We start from the raw sequence: 16,998 nt of genomic DNA, 5'->3' as shown, positions 1-16,998 counted from the left end.
AAAAGCTACTTGCCTTCCCCTTTATCCACTGCCTTCTCTACTGTATGTAGTCAAGGCATGACAATAAGGGCAGGCTATAGATGCATATCACCCACCTGCCTGCAGAAATTCCTCTGGAAAACACAGGGCCTCCTAACCTGTTGGGGAACCAAGGCAGCATGCTCAGAAACATACTCCTCTTGATTTTTACACCTACATATGGTTTTGTTTGGTTTCAACCTTGTCAGTCCCTGAGCAATTTAGTTTCCAGGTTCCAGTCTTTGCACAGCAGAGAAGACTCAAATCAAATTGACCCTGTGTTTTTGGTGCTCATGGGTTTTAAATAGGTCAGCTTCGAAATGGGCCATCCCCTGTTGCAGATCCCATTTCTAGCTAGAAGGCCAAATTATTTAACACAGCTATAACAGATGTGATTTTGTTGTTTTAACCATAAAATCTATAGTTTTGTTTCAGAGCAAGAATGGCAAAACCTGAAGAAAATAAGTCAGGCCTGTTGGGGTGGGGGTATTAAGGCTCTTGGAGAAAAGTTAGACATTTTGAAGCTACAAGGGCCTTAGGATCATCTAGGCCAGTGGCTTTCTAACCACACCCCACAGCAAGAAATACACTATGTACTCAGTGCACACATTTTGGGAATATAGACATATACACCTGAAACATTACTTTTTTCTATTAAAAGAATTTTGGGGACTGGGGTTGTGGCTCAGTGGTAGAGCATAAGGCACTGGGTTCAATCCTCAGCACCACATAAATATAAAATAAAGATATTGTGTCCACCTAAAACTTAAAAAAAAAAAAAAAAAAAGGAACTTGGGGTGGGGAAGGTTTGGGAATGTGGCTCAGTGGTACAGCACTTGCCTGGCATGTATGAAGCCTTGGACTTGATTCCCAGCATTGCAAAACAAGACAAAAACACGACCCGGTTTGCAAAACGTTGGTTCTGCTCAGATCACTTTTTCCCAGAAGCAGCAGTGAGGTCCAGAGTTGAACCCAGTGCCCCAGAACCCATAGCCGGGTGATTTTTTTCCTTTCTTTTCTTTCTTTTTTCACTACAACACACATGGCCACCCTGGATTAGAAATTGCAGTCCCTAGTGGAAAGCCGTGGAATTAACGGATCACCCATGAAGCTTCCCAGCTTCTGCTAACAGGAGGAGGCTATTCTGCAGCCTCCATGGTAGCCAAGCTTTAGGTCTCCACACTTCTCAAAGATCTTTTCAAAATCTTAACTAGGGGCAGGGCCCCACGCTACTTTAAAAACAAACAAAAATCTCTCCAAGAAAAAAGCATCTGTGTCCCTGATTTTTTTGTTGTTGTTCCTACAATAGAGCTAGGAAGGCAGCGAGGAGCACATGGCGCAGAAAGTGGTGACGCCATCCTTATTATTTTCGGGAGCCCAGGATCGGGAGCCCAGGGCGCCGCAGCAGTAATTAAGCTGTCGGCCAGGCCGGCTCATAGGCTGAGCCGCGGCGGGGGGAGGGCCCATATTAACATAAACCCTGTGACTCGCTCGCGTGCAGCCACCGCAGCCACCACCGCCACCGGGAACTGGAACCCGCTCCTCTCTCCTCCCCAGGGCGTGGGGAGGATTTGGCTTCGGCTTTGCCTGAGCAAAGGGAGCTGGTTCCACTGCGAAAGCTCCCTCCAGTTACAGATAGGCTGGGGCAGTATTTTGATCCCGGTAGTTGTTGGACCTCACTTTGTGCCTGTCTAGTTAAGGCACCCTTGCTGGGCCCCACCCCTACGTGGTACTTTTGTTGCTTTCCTCCCCTTAAACCTCATTTCAGCCAATCTAGATGATGCTACTTCACTGACCTGATGGGTACCACCTCCTGTGGGAAGCCTTCCCCAACTGCCCAGCCTCTGCATTTCTTGCCTAATTTAAGAGCCTGTACAGGAAAACCTTTCTAGAGTTACAGGAAAAGGGCCCAGAGGGCAATTTGGGGGCTTTGAAGAAGAGGAGGGGGCCTGGGTTCTGAATTTGCTGGGGGAGGGGGATGTAATGAGGAGACAGGGTTCAGGAACAGTCAAGTGGCCTCTCCTCCCTTCCTATCTTAGGGGAGTGGTGCCAGAATACCAGATGAGGCAAGAATCCACCCAACTAGTCTGAGCAGGGATGTGTGTGTAAGTGAATAGGCCAGCAAGCAGAGAAGGAAAGGGGACAAGCAGCACTCAGGTACACTGCAAAGGATGCTTCTCAAGCAGTCTGATGACCTGCCTCTAGTCTCCTCTCTGTGCCCTGTGTGAAGTCACTACACTCTGGCTTCTGTCTGTTCTCTAGCCCATATACTGGACAATGGAGCTTGAGTAGAGATGAGGCCACTTCTAGTTCCAAAATTCTGTGGGTCCAAATACTTTGAATCTATGAGTGTCCACTTCACATCAAACTCAGTCCCCAAAGGAGGTGATTTCAAGGGCCAACGAACCCAGAGCTGGTATCCTGGGTGATAAGTAAAAAAAAAAAAAAAAGTAGGATTCCCATGCCCCCCCATCCATTAATGCCCCCTCATAAAAACCTGGCACCCCCTCCCCAGGCAGTCAGTCTCTTCTCAGCTCTCTGTTAGCACAGTCAACAGGAATAACACTCCTTCCACCCTCCCAGGCAAATTGCCGTTGCCCACCAAGTACCCTGATAAATGCTACAAGGCCATTCTTTCTTCCTTCTCTCCAAACACAGCCTTGCTAAGGTTTCAGGTCTCAGAGTCCCTGCAGGTCCCCTGCCCAGAGGAGCTGGCTCTCGGTAATGGCTTACTGAGCGGTCACACGGAACAAGCCAGTCAGGATGGAGGAAGGGTCAAGGTGCAGGTGGGCAGGGGCCCTGCAGAACCATCCAGCTTCTAGAAAACCAACACTTTTTTCCACTTTCTGAGGAGAAGCAGCCCACTAAAACAACTCTTAAGTAAGTCAACTGCTCCAGTGACTGATCAGGTTGACACTAGCTCCAGAAACCAGTTGAGGACATTTAAGCAGAGCTGGGCTGGGCCCACTTGTGGACTATAGAAACTAACTGCTGAGGAAATCCCACTACAGACCTTGGGGCCCAGGGCCTAGGGTCTCTGCCTTGTTTAGATTGATCGTGACTGCAAAACAGAAGTGAACTCATTTCCCCAGTTTTAGTACTCAGCTGGCAATTCCGTTATTGTTCAGCCCAGCCCAAAGTGGCTATGAAGGCACCAAGCATTCAGACTCAGAACACTTCTCACAGCCTTGCTGTGGGCATTTGCCCCATTTCTATTTGGCTTTTTTTTTTCGGGGGGGGGGGGGCAGTGCTAGAGGTAGAACCCAGGGCCTCATACATGCCATGCAACACTCTACCACTGAGACACACACCCCCAGGCCCTCCAGTTGGCTCCTCCCCCACCCACCCCCCCCACCCCTACTGGGAATTGAACACTTTTACCACTGAGTCACATTCTCAGCACTTTTCATTTTTTACTTTGAGACAGGGTCTCTTAAAATACAGAGGCTGGCCTTCAACTTGCAATTCTCCTGTCTCAGCCTCTGGAATTGCTGGGATTACAGGCATGTGACCATGCCCAGCCCCAACTGGCTTTTAAAAAATGCTTCAAACTGGGCTCATTGCCAGTCCTGTAATCCCAGATACTTGGGAGACTGAGGCAAGAGGATCACAAATTCAAAGCCAGCCTCAGCAACTTAGTGAGACTGTCTCAAAATTAAAAATAAAATAAAAAGGGGCTGGGGATATGGCTCAGTGATTAAGGGCTCCTGGGTTCGATTCCTGATACCAAAAAAAAAAAAAAAAAAAAAAAAGCAAGCTTCAAATAACTAAAGAACCCCATCAGTGCTACCTCTAGGGACTGCTGTGCTTAATCCAGCCCTGAGCAGTTGATGAAGTTGGGTGAAAACAAGCAGTGGTTCACCCAAGGTTAGAGTGGCCACTGAAGTCAAACTCCTAGCCTAAGGCCCACATCCCAAAGTGGCAGCTGCGAAAGAGAGTCAACACAGGAGGCAAATACAAAGGGCTACCAGGGAAGGACCCTAGGCTTGAGTGCAGCCCTCCATCCAGCCTCAGCCCCCAGGGGGTTAAGAGTACAAAGAGGCAGGGAAGCCCAAATGACCTCAGAATCAAAACCTCCTTGAACTTGGCTCTTCCTTCCTCGCCACCTCTACTCCAAATGACACTAACCTCAGCAATGACAGAAGCAGAGCAAATCTCTTGACATTGAAGCCCTAGTGTCCAATCACGAATGGGAAACCGCTGATTTGGGCAGAAATGGGAACCAATCTCGCAGAACCTAAGACTGGGGCTGAAAGTTCTTTCCTCCAAGACGACAAAACAAAGTAGCCCAGGGTTTCAAATAAGAAGCAATTTAATCTTAGTTTTTTCTCCCTCAGACAAATATAAAATGCACAACTTGCCTAAGTCTGTAAAGTCAGGGCTTATGGTAAAATATTGGTGATAGAAGTGCAAAAAATTCTGGAAGTAAATATTAGTTCCATATTTCTATTAACTGGAAGGGGAATAAGTTAAGCAATAGATTGAGGGAGAGCAAGAAAGCAATGTGGAGGTGGCGGAGAGGGAGAGACTGACACTAAGACAGGCAGGGAAAAAAAAAGGAAGGAAAGGAAAAAGCTACAGGTTTTGCCTAAATTCTAGAGTTCCACCTATTCCCCTGGGTTTTGGTGATACAACTAGATTTATTCTTTCTTTTTAATAGAATACAGATTGAGTTAATTGTTCACAGGTCTACCACTGCTTTAATCTCAAAGTGCTAAAAAACAAAACAGGAGGAGAAAAAAAAAACTTACAATTTTTGACTCTTGAATTTTAAGAGTCTGGGAAGGGCTAAATGACTGTAGAAATGGCCCTAAATTGTCCTCATTAACAGCTCCTGAGGAGGCCTCTGCCATGGCAGCCAGGAAGGTCATCCTAGACTGTGTTGACAGAAACAAGTGGGATGGACAGGTTCCTTGGTCCAAGGTCCCAAAACACTCTGCACTGATGAGCCCAAACTTTAAATTCTGAAACTTGAAGAGCAAACCTGAAGAAGGTAACCAGGGTGGAAAGGCAATTTCAATTAAAGAACAATTGAAGGAACTAGTGATGTTTAGGTCAGAGGGTGGGGGAGACCATGACAGTTATCTTTCCCCAACTATTTGAAGGGGTGTCATGTGCAAACAGAGGTATATTTAAGTTTTCTGCATTACTCCAACAGTTCCATTAATCAATGTGCAGGATTTATAAAGAGGTAGGTTTCTGCCTAATGTAAAACCTAAGAGGGTCTTTTGATCACAGTGGCTGTCTCATGAAGAATGGGCTGTTCTGAAAACTGGTGAACTCCCTGGTCCTGTAAACATGAACCAGAGGCTGCTAAATGACTGTCTGCAAAGCATTATGCATAAACAGTGCTGGACAATTATCACATGAAATGATATTATATAATGAAGCTCTGCAAAGAGACAAGTCCTGGGTCTTTTCCCTTTAAAAAAAAATATTTCTCTTAGTTGCGGATGGACACAATAGCTTTATTTTAATAATTTTTTTTTACAGTGGTGCTGAGAATCGAACCCAGTGCTTCACTTGTGCTAGGCAAGAGCTCCACCATTGAGCTACAACCCCAGCCCCTCTTTTCACCTCTTAAACTGCTAGGATTTGATTCTCTCCTCTTAAAGCAACCTTACTTGCTTGGCCCAAAGGCTCAATTTACCCATTCAACAAGCTATGTGGAGTAGCCATTATATGCCAGGCACTGAGCTAGGCATTAGAGATAAAAACAAACTAGGCTTCTGCCCTCATAGGTTTATATTCTAGTGGGAGAACCAGATAATATCTGGGAAGGGGAAAGGAAGAGCCACCACACAGACTCTGAGCAGGAAGCGCACTTGACCCTATTTGGGAAGAGCTAGGAAGCCAGGTAGCTATAACAAAACTTGGGGACGGAAGGAAAGGAGACAGTAGCAAGAGACTGAGGTATGGAAAAGGGTGCTGTCTGCAACATACTCTTACACACCCACAACACATTCCACAAGCACGTGGTAGAGCAGGGAATCCATAGGCAACAGAAGACAGAATTGTTTGGACCACCACAAAGATTACCCAAGATTTCCTTTGCCTTGCCCTAAAGTGGGGGTGGGGTGGGGATGAAAGAACTGTTTCCATTCCATGCTTCTAGGTAGAAATGGGCCTAAGCTACACACTTGGGAAAATCCTATGGAAGAATGTTTTAATTTTGTGTAGGCACCTATGAAGAGATTAGAAAATATGGTTTGGTTCCAGGCTTTACCACTTAGGAACCAGGTGTCTTTGGCCAAGACTTCACTGAAACCAGTTTCTTCATCTATAAAATGGGAAGAACCCACACCAACCCCACATCTCCATGGGACCAGATGGGTATGAAGCCACCTGGTAAGCTTGCTGTCCTGGAGGTTACCGTAATAAATTTTATGACTTTGCAATAATAATATTATTATTTATTATAATAATATTATTATTTATTATTATAATTTTATGACTTTGCAATAATAAATAAATTTTAGGACTTTGCAACCCAGAGAGCAGAGACCAGGTATTATACAACACCAATTCCCCCATATTGCCTTGCACTTAGCTTTCAGTGAATGTTTGCAGAACTGAAAAGCATTAAAAATAACCTGGGACAATGTTCCGCCATTTTTCCTTCCTGTTACATGCAGCCACACTGCTCCAGAAGTCCCTCTTCACTGTATCCTTCACTTTCAGAGAAGAATCAACTGAGCCATATCAAGGCAGTATGTTCAGGGGACAAACCCCCAGAAATGGGAATGGGGACAAGGTCTGACACCTCTGGGTCAGCTCCTAGCTCAAACATCCCAAGAGTGCCAGACCAGATCAATAGAAGGGACCACAGATCTGCCTAGGACATGGCCAGGAGTATTCTGGGAAAGCCCATGAGAGCCAGGGAAATACACAGGGTACACAACATTCCTTTCCAGATTAAGATGACTTGATCTGGTCCAAAGTCCAGAAAATTAAGTAGAATAGCTAGTTCAAAGTCACTTTTGTGTTTTGTTGTTTCCCCTTTCTTTTTTTTTTTTTTAATTGAGGTTTTTAAATCAGAAAGTACAAGCGGATATGGAGTTAATGGTTGAGCCCAGTAAGGGCAGTGACTGTAATCTTATATTAACACATGTCTGCAAGTGATCTGTTTGGGAGGCTGAGGGAGGAGGATCATAAGTTCCAGGCCAGACTAGGCAATTTAGCAATACTCTGACTTAAAATAAAAAGGGCTGGGGATATAGCTCAGTGGCAAAGTGCGCCTGAATCCATTCTCCAGTACTGAAGTGGGGAGGGGATGAGGAGGAAGATAAAGAGGAAGAGGTAGAAAGAGAGGAGGGAGAAGAGGAAGCAGCATCAGCAGAGATGATGATGACTACATACAGTTATTCCTCTGCTATCCCATTCTTTATTGGCCCAGTTAACTACTTACTGAGCCAAAGTTTGTTCATACATGACATGCACAAGCAATACAGAATCTTTCTTCTCCTTTTACCCAACCAATATATCATACTGATCTTTACTTGTCTTTGTTTTTTCATGAAGTTCATGTAATAGGACACATAAAAACCTCCCATGTTTCTTACTTGCAACTACTGGTTGTATTCCATTGTGTGGATGTGCCACTGTTCTTCCTTCATCCAGTCCCTTATGATGGGTATTTGGGTTACTTCTATTTTTTATTATAATAAATAATTTGCAATGTAGGTAAACTGGAGCATGTCATTTTGCACTCACCCAGATTACTGAAAGAAGTGCTGAAATCAGATCGCACTTCTGATTATAGGGTGAAGTCCTAATGGGCTTACCACTGCCACCTGTGTAGATAAATAAGTCAACCTCCCTTCATTCATTAAATGCTACTCAGAACTTACTAAATACCAGGTACGACTCCAGGTTCTGGGGATACAATGATGAAGGTGTCCTTGTCTTCTGCCCCCAGAGTGCCTGTCCCATCTGGGAGGGATAATCAAAGGGACCTTTATAATACACAAAGGCAGTCTGCTGGGCGTTGAAAGCTATTTGACCTCTGGGCCTGTCTCCTTTTCTCAAAATGGGGTACCTACACTTAGGGGTTTTCTAATGGATCAAAAAAGTAATGATTGCCAAGTACTAGCATGCAGGTACCAGGCAAAACTCATTTTAGGTGCTCAATAAGAGGTTCCAAACCCTCTCAAGTCTCAGAGGGGTCTTCCTTGTGGCAAGGGTAGGGAGGAGCCCTGAGTAAATCAAGCAGCATCACCATGCCCATTCATTCTACCACACATTCTTTCCTTACAGAAGGCTAGAACACACAGCTACTTCCTTTTTGAGGTAATACCTAAGCCCCTAATTGTGTCAGCCTACTTTTATTGGAAAGTGATTGACCCTTCTCCCACTTTCCAGACCAGTTCAGTATCTCTAAGGACCCTAGGGTACGTTTTTCATCTGCAGGCACAAGCCCTAGTATCTGAAGTATGTCAGAGCCATTAGGGGAACCCAGGCATTTTTTTAAGACTCTTACATAGAAAGACCTGGGCAAGCATATGGAAAGTTGATTTTACAGGGATATCTCTGAAAGTGTAAAATAATCATTTAAATGAAATCATTAAACCTTACATTTTGTTTACTTTTATAGGTTCCATTCCACAATAAAACATTTTTCTTTAAAAACCAGAAATTTTGGCTCAACCTGCTTCACTTTCCTAGGAAAACAAAGGTAGCAGATTTGGATGTAGACGAGAAAGAAATAGAAGTCAAGAATCTAGAGTATTTGCATATATCACCCAGTAGCTGGGAGGAGATTTGGCGATCAGAGCTAAAAGGTTCCAGATTCCATGCGTTATCTCTGGAGGCTGGAAACCTGGTTTGGCACTCCAGCATAGTTCCTCAGTACATGACTCTGGGGTAGTTACTCAACCTTTCTGAGCCTCAGCTCTCTCTCATTTGCTCAATGGGAACAATCTCACTCATCCTGCATCATTTCTATATAAATTAAATAAGAATATGTTACCTGGCACAAAGGAACAGAACAGTCAAAAACAAACAAAACACATACTGGGAAGCAGTGCCCTCATGAACTTCAACCAGAGCCCCCTTTTCACAGTCTCAAGGTGGGCTGCTACTAGATGTGAACCCATCAGCCAACCATGGCTCATCCAGCTCCTTGGAAGAGGTGGGTCAACAGCCATACGTGTGATCTCTACCTAACGATGAGCAGCTTGTCCCCCCCCCCCCCCCAAAATAAGCCCTGGGCCTGAGTTCTGCCTCACAAACTCTAGGATCAGAGGCATTGGTAAGTTCTTACCCAGCCCACCAAAGCACCTGGACCTCCAAACCAGGGCTGGAGGACAGAAAAGGTCCAAGTGAATCAAAAACGCAGTGGGTGCAGTGGCACATGTCTATAATCCCAACAGCTCGGGAGGCTGAGGCAGTAGGATCACGAGTTCAAAGCCAGCCTCAGTAAAATCAGATGCTAAGCAAGTCAATGAGACCCTGTCTCAAATAAAATACAAAATAAGGCTGGGGATGTGGCTCAGTGGTCAAGTGCCTCCAAATTCAATCCCCCCCCCAAAAAAAAGGCAGTGGGGATCCTCCAAATATCACTGTTACTTCAGAAAGGCCAAGGGGCATCCCATTCTGATATCAGAGCTGGTGGTTACCAAAATAGGGTAGTATCTCTTCCCAGGCAGGTAAAGGACAAACTCTAGGTCAGTTCTTGCCCAGAAAGCTGGTTGGTAGATACATGTGTTTAAAATGTCTACCCACTCCAACACACCCAGCCATAAATGAGAAAATAAATCTACTATTGTTAATAAATGCAATTTAGAAGTCCAAATTGTTTAAAGCATGAGTCCCAAGAGGATAATAAAAGACATTCTGGGATGACGAGGCAGAGGTCAGTGCCTAAGGTTGATGAGCAGAGTTCTGGCCAACTGTTACAACTTCTCCCTGTTTTGCATCCTATTAATGGTCTCATGAGTTCACATCTTAATCTTGCTGGACCTCAGCTTGCTCAATGGGAAGACGGTATTTCTAGATAGGTATTTTAAGGTTCTGGCTAACAGCAATGCAAGCCCAGCTTAGGTTACCAATACTGCTCAAATCTCAGGCCCCCAGAAGCTTTCCTGGATAGTCATATTCTGTAATCTTCATAGTACTTACCGCACCACCTTGTTTGGTGATTTATTGGATGTTTCCTCCAAAGAAGGGAGGGCCCAAGTGGGCAGCACAGGTGATGTGCTTATCTAGTTCACTGCTATATCTAGAACAGAACCCACTACACAGCAAGCATTCAATCAATGTTTGTAAACAATGAATGAAAAGAGTTAGCCAAGGCTGGGGGTCAGCCAGAAAGGTAGGATTTTAATTCTTACCTGAATTTACTATCTAGATAACTCTGATCAAGCAATGCAGCCCTCTGCAGTATTTTCTATTTGAAAAAAACTTCCCTATAACCCTAGTTTATCAGTCACTCCCTGTTCCTCATCAGGACATCCAGGTCCATAATAAGCCTCCCGTGCTCCCGTGCTAACATGACACTAAATCCAATCCAAGTCTGCTTTCTGGTATGGTGGGCACCTCTCAGACCAAGAGCCACACTTCACTGGAGCCTATGGCTACTGATCAAACTTAGAGGCACATCCTCATTTCCACATGTGACTGTGTCCTGACAATGATCACACTTGCCACTAGAATTGGCACAAGGTTCCTGAGTACCCACATAGGCCAAACACTTGCAATGAATTAAGTACCCTGTAGCTTTAAGAGGACAATCAGCATTCCATTTCAGCTGCTGCTACCCCTACCCACAACAGCAGACCCAGAGGGCTCTCCTCTAGAGGAAACCTCTCTAGATTCACAGACCAGTTCTCAACCAAGACACATAAAGGCACGTCTGCAGAGCTGCAAACTAGATGGGGGCTCAGAGGAGCAGAACCGCTCATTATGGCTTCAGGCCAACCTCTGCAGACAGGCTTCATCAGGCCTACCGGAGACAGCTAGGAGGCGTCAGAGTACATACAGCCCACTCTTATAGAGTACACCCAAACTCTACAGCAAAGGGGAAACATGCAAAAGTGGAAGGAATGCCTAAGAGGCCATCCTGGCCAGTTCCTTTCCATCCACATACAAAAAACAGGCCCCTGAGCCAGAACAAACAGGCCCTTCCCACATGTAAGCAGGTGGGAAGCCTGAGAAACAACTTTGTAGTCACCAGAGCACTTCTTTGTCCCCAGCTGTGGAAGAGTAGCCCAGGGCTCCACATACCCTCAATGTGCCCTCTGGCTAGAATACAAAGAGACATTGATTGACAGGTCAAGAGAAAGGTACCACACACACCCAAATGAGGTGCTACTGGAATTAGCTAAGGAGATTGCTGCTGCATGACCTGGACACCACCTGATAGGTTGGCTGAGTCCCTTTCTCCTGGTGGGTCCAGGAGGTCTTCATGGAAAAGGAACCTCTTAGAGCCCTTTGAAAGACTGGAAGTCGCAGACCCAGAGTTTGGCAGCCAGACCAGGAGTGGAGAGGCAGCTTGCCTAATGTTCCTCCAGCCCCACTTCAACAAAAAGCTGAGGGCTCTGTCCTCTGCCCAGGCTTCCCACTTGCTTTAAAAGCCACAACTCCTGGGCTGGGGATGTGGCTCAAGTGGTAGCACGCTCGTCTGGCATGCGTGCGGCCCGGGTTCAATCCTCAGCACCACATACCAACAAAGATGTTGTGTCTGCCAATAACTAAATAAATAAATAAATAAATATGTTAAAAAAAAAAAAGCCACAACTCCTTACAACAACTGCTGGAGAAAAAGCATTACTGTTATTTACAATTTTATGAAGGTAACAACCAAGGCTCAGATCTGCCAGTAACCTCAAATTCAGCAGTCCTAGGGCACTACCCATTACACCTGATGGCCTTCCTGCTCCATAAAAGGCCCACTGCCTCTCAAACCCTTCAGACTGAGGACCGTCCAAGTCCAATTGATTACACTTCCAGCCACAGCTTGAGGAAATAGGGGTACATGAGAGATTATAAGTGCAGTTGAGTAGACGTGTGAGGGGGAGATTCTGTGTGCCCTGTGTGGCATGGGGGGACAGGCCAAGGAGTGGACTCCTGCATCCTAGCAGGTTAAACCTTGGACCTTTCTTATTTCCTTGCTCCACATCCTCTTCTTTTACATCAATTTAGTATAATTCTTCCTACCTGCTGTGAAGTTCTGCACCCTCCCTCCATGTGGAGGTTTCCAACTGTGCTTTAGAGTCCTCTTTTGAGCTTTCTAAAAATACACACACTGGGGTACCACCTGGAAACAGATTCAGTAGTTGGGGCAGAGCCTGGGAATCTCTTCAAATGCTTCCCTGGTGGCTCTAACGTAGAGCTGGGGTTGAAATCTGCTTTACTAACCACACACCCTTCCTTCCTCCTGTTTATCACTCCAACTCCTACATGGAAACCAGATAATATCAAGCCTGTGCAATCCATTCCTGTCATGTCCTTCTCTCACTTGTACTGAACTCAAACAATTAAATTTGCTACACAAATACTTCAGTAGAGTAGTCCATTTAAGTAGAATCCCTGCCTCATTCTGGATGCTGGTGCCCAGGCTGTGCACAGGCTATGGCTGATAAACAGGTCAGTGGAAGTGGTTCCCTCACTCTCTCTTATTCTTCCCCTCACAATCATACTGCTTTGCCTGCCAGGAAAGCCAATCATAAATGGTAAGGTGAGAGCTAGTTACATAAGGTGGGGATGAGTCCCTCCCCTAGAGGCAAGAGCCCTCTAAATTTACTATCATAGGTCCTTGCCTCCACCCTCCTGCTATCCCTCCTACACAAACTCTCATCCCCTCCAACCCTTCTCATAATGTCTGCAGAAGGTAGCAGAATCCAGAAATCCAGACCTGAGCACAGCAGGGCTGGCAGGTCTCTCCCCTCCTGAGCTTCACTATGCCCCTCTCCCAACTCTCCTAGCCCAGCAGATCCTGCTGCATCCTACTTATGCCCAGACTCAAGTAGAAAAAAGCTACCCATGTACTCTCTCAGCTCTGAGCTGGAAAGGGATTTGGGCATATTTGAATGAGGCATTTCTTAGGAAAGCAGGTTTCAATTTTCCATGAGAAGGATGTCCCAGGCTGGGAGGGGAAGGTGTAAGGCCAGTGGGAAGTGTGCGGAGTGGACGGATATCTTTGAAATAGCTGCAGCAGCAGGGAGAAAAGGAGCTGCAGCTGAATCTCAAGTGGCAACTACCCTGGATACAGTACTGGGGCTGCTCCAGATGTCTGGATGCTCCAGCTATCCCCAGATCTAGGAACAGCAGCACACCGACCATTAAACTGCTCCCAGGGAAATATAACTTCCTGCAAATTTGAATCTCCAGCTTACAACCTCTTTTCCCAGGGGAACAAATGTTACCTTTTAATATAATGTGCCTGTTGATAATGTAAAAAATTTTAAATGAATGCCAACTAAGGTTTCTAGCAGAACAGACTGTAACAATAACAGCCAGCATTTCCTGAGTGCTTACAGTGTACCAGACTGTTGATCAGTATTATAACACCCTCATCTTATAGAGACAAAAAGGGAAGGTGCTACGAGGTGAAGGGACTTGCCCAAACATCCCAGGTGGAAGTGGGGGAGACAGACACCTAGGCAATATCCCCTCTACAATCCTCTGACTTGGTGCTACAAAGTGTGGGGGGCCCTCAAGAAACCTCCATAGTGAAGGGCACACTTAAGAATGGGGGACAAGAGGGGATGAACATACAGGAGGGGGTGGGGGGATATGGTTGGCTGAGGGCCACTAGCACAACCAAGAAAATTGGAAGGCATCTGTCTGGTGTAGGAAGCTACAATGATTCCTTATTCTGTGACTATTTGGGGTGGAAAAGAGCTAGAAGTAAGGAGAAGAGGGGACCAAAAGATGGGCTGGTTTAAAGTAAGGGAGATTTCTCAAGACTGCTATAAAAAAGCACTCTCTTCCCCAAACTAAATCAACAATATCTGAGAATACCTTAATATCCATCTTTTAAATGTCTTTCAACAGCAACAGGGTATGAAATCAATTTATGCACCCAAACCAGCACATTTTCTTTTTAATGCTGTATATGCATGTTAGTGCTAAACATATATTATTAGGATCAAGATATTTGGATGCTACTGATCTAATTCAACACCCCCACTTTAGATGTGGAGAAAAACAAGAGGTTGAAGAACTTGTCCAACTTAGTTAATAGCAAAGCTGAAAACAGCACTCAAGTCTTTAATAGTTCTCTGGTAATTTCCTCACCAAACCGGAATCTCCAAAAGTAAATACCTCTGGGAAACACAGCCTGGACTTTAATCCACATCAGAGTAATAGTAGAGTAAGCTGATCTTTTAGATCTGCTCCCTGGAGCAAGTTTTGGTAAAGGAAATGATAGGAAAAAGCAGGGGGCAGTCATGAAGCTAAAATAAAATCAATTTGGGGAAAAACACATGGATTGCAGGGCACGATACAGAGCAGGGATTAGAGTGCAGGAAAAAAGACATTTTACCTTATTTAGGACTTTGAATTACCAATACCATCAGGACAACTGCTTCTATACATGAAGGCTACTATCATGTCTTGGAAGGTAGCTCAGGGCCATGGGTGCTTTGCTCATCTAGTTTCAACCAATTTCATTAAATTGAATAACAGATGCCTTCACAAATCTCCATCCCTGCCAGACTCTTTAATGAAAACATCATTGTTGGGCATTTAGTATTTGCCAAATAGTTACATTCCAATGTAACATAAGATTCTGAGTCAGCTCCACATTTCTCCACCTGCCTGTGAAAGGGAGGCAGTGTTGCTGTGCGCTAGGTACTGGTGGAACATAGGTCCCAAAGACCAGAATGCTAGCTAGTCCTGCAGGGGTGAGCAGACCACAATGGAGATGTAGTAGCAAATATCTCTAATAGTGCCCCTTCTGCACACCAAAGTGAGGAGCTGCCTCTTAAACGAAGTCAGGCCAAAGTTGTACCAAGTTCATTCAACCAAGGCCCAGTCTCCACTGAGCAATAGCTTTTGGTTCTTTTCTGAAATGACTACACCAAGACAGAGAGGACAGAATAGCAAGCAGACATCTCATGAGTGTTGTGCACAATTTCCAGAAAAAAAAATCAACAGCCCCAAGACTAGAAGAAAATTACCTTGAGAGGCTGGTGGTGCAGCAGCAGCACAGAGAGGAAACTGGGTCTGTGTTTTGCCATCTTTAAAGTACAGGATGCCCTTACTGGAATGAGGATTTGTCCCCTTGAATTTACTTCCTCCTCCCATCAGCCTGGCATCTTCTATCCATTCCTTCTCAGTACCTCAGGCACAAGAGGCTGGTGGGAAAAATAAGGGCTCTGAAACCCAAGCTAGGATCCCAAGATGACTTGTGGTTTTCAGCAATCTGTCCTGAGCCTGATGCCAGTCACTGGGACTCAAACCTCGAATCTTTGCAGTGCAAAGTTCCTTCCACCTGTCTCTGGGAATCTTGACAAAGAGTGGTACTTGGACAACTTCTCATGCTCAAACTAGCTCAGGGCACATACAAAAGGTCTTGGAAAGATCCACATATATGACTCTCCATATGTTTAAAGAAATAAGCACCAGATCCCTGGGGTCACCCCCTCAATCTATTAAGCCAGATTTCTGCAAAGGGCTAGATAACAAACTTAATCAGGAAGCAAAATTAAAAAAGACTATACACAGGCACTTTTATAACAAGCGTGAAAACAAATTTCCACAATTCCTTTATTGATAAAATTCAAAATATATTAGATTCAATTTTTTTTTTGGGGGGGGGGGGGACACAGTTCTGCTAATGAGACAGGTACAATTGGGAGGGTAGATAACATTTTGCTTAACTGGGATTCAAAGTCAGTGCTCCTTATCATAAAACTGATTTCAATGTTTACATGTACAAATTATTCTTAGCTCATGGCAGTTATTAAACCAGGCAGCTCAGCTGTGGTTTGGTGACCCCATGGTAAACCTATATCCAGGGGTAGAGTTTGGGAAATCTGCATTTGCTCTCCAAATGATTCTGGTAATAGACAATGTTTGGGTCCCAAAGGACTACACAACGCTCAAAGTTGTTGTCCACCTAACCTCTGGTTTTATAGTGGAGCACCAAGCTCTGCTGTCTGCCACAATTTAACCTTTCCAAACCCTAGATGATTCATCCTGACAGCCAGATGATGCTGCACTGCTTGGCCTACCCTTAAGGGGTTGTTGGGAGGATTAAGTGAGATGATCCATGAGGTGTTATTAGTATACTGTCCCAGATACTAAGGACATACCAATTCTGTTCATGCATTACATGCAAGATCCCATATAAGCCACTGCCTAAGAGTGGCTCCTGCTTATCTTGTTACCTAAAATGTGTCCCCTGACACCTAAAATGCCAGATTCATTTGAGCCTAAGTAGATGTGACGTGCTAAACCAAATTCTGTATGGCTTCGCTTAAAATGTCAATGCATAGGGCCTATGGTTGAACACCCCCTCATACCCGGTATCTAGAACCAGGAGACTACATGGTCTTCATTTCAATACCTCAGTAACAAGAAACTCACTCTTCATAAGGTGGCACCATTCCAAAGGTGGAGAAGAAAAAGCTCTTCCCCATAGTGCCTTACCCCAACACACACACACACACACACACACACACACACACACACACAGTAAAATACGGTGCTTCAAGGGAGGCTATAGAAGGTTGAGGTTGAGTACTGACTAGCTGACTTTGAGTCCTGATTCTGACACTTATTAGTCACATGATAACTGCTCTCTGCTTCAATTTCCTTAAGCATAATGTAAAGATAACAAAGTATCTATCTCATAGTGCTGTTGTGGGGATAGATTAATTGCTACCTCTAATCCACTTAGCAATGTGTCAGACCCAGCATGGGGGGTATATAAACATAAGCTATTGTTATTGTTCTTATTCTAAACTAAGAAGAAACCCAAGTTATGCCTCACTGCACCCCAATATCTTTCTGAGAATGACATTATCATATACT

The 16,998-nt window shown here is 44.9% G+C and overlaps 1 protein-coding gene across 7 annotated transcripts in view; it reads right to left on the bottom strand.

Annotated features, from left to right (window-relative positions):
• The window catches only part of Anp32a (acidic nuclear phosphoprotein 32 family member A), a 33,515-nt gene that overhangs the window by 12,339 nt on the left and 4,178 nt on the right, over positions 1–16,998 (bottom strand). For 2 of the 7 annotated variants that reach the window (XM_058573332.1, XM_046426683.2), the window contains exon 2: positions 15,141–15,317. The exons of 2 other annotated variants lie outside the window; for them this stretch is intronic. In XM_058573332.1, the coding sequence (XP_058429315.1) occupies positions 15,141–15,200 (60 nt within the window). In that variant the 5' untranslated portion in view covers positions 15,201–15,317. Of the gene's footprint in view, positions 1–858; positions 1,343–15,140; positions 15,318–16,998 lie in introns of those variants that run through there. 3 more of the 7 variants (XR_006847756.2, XM_058573331.1, XM_046426681.2) reach the window with 3 other exon arrangements.

This window comes from Marmota monax, unplaced genomic scaffold, assembly GCF_021218885.2.
Source record: "Marmota monax isolate L192 unplaced genomic scaffold, Marmota_monax_Labrador192_F-V1.1 WCK01_AAM20220418_F8-fsc00078, whole genome shotgun sequence".
NCBI lineage: Eukaryota > Metazoa > Chordata > Mammalia > Rodentia > Sciuridae > Marmota > Marmota monax.
The sequence above is the reverse complement of the archived record's forward strand: the minus strand, read 5'-3'. Positions and strand labels throughout refer to the sequence as shown.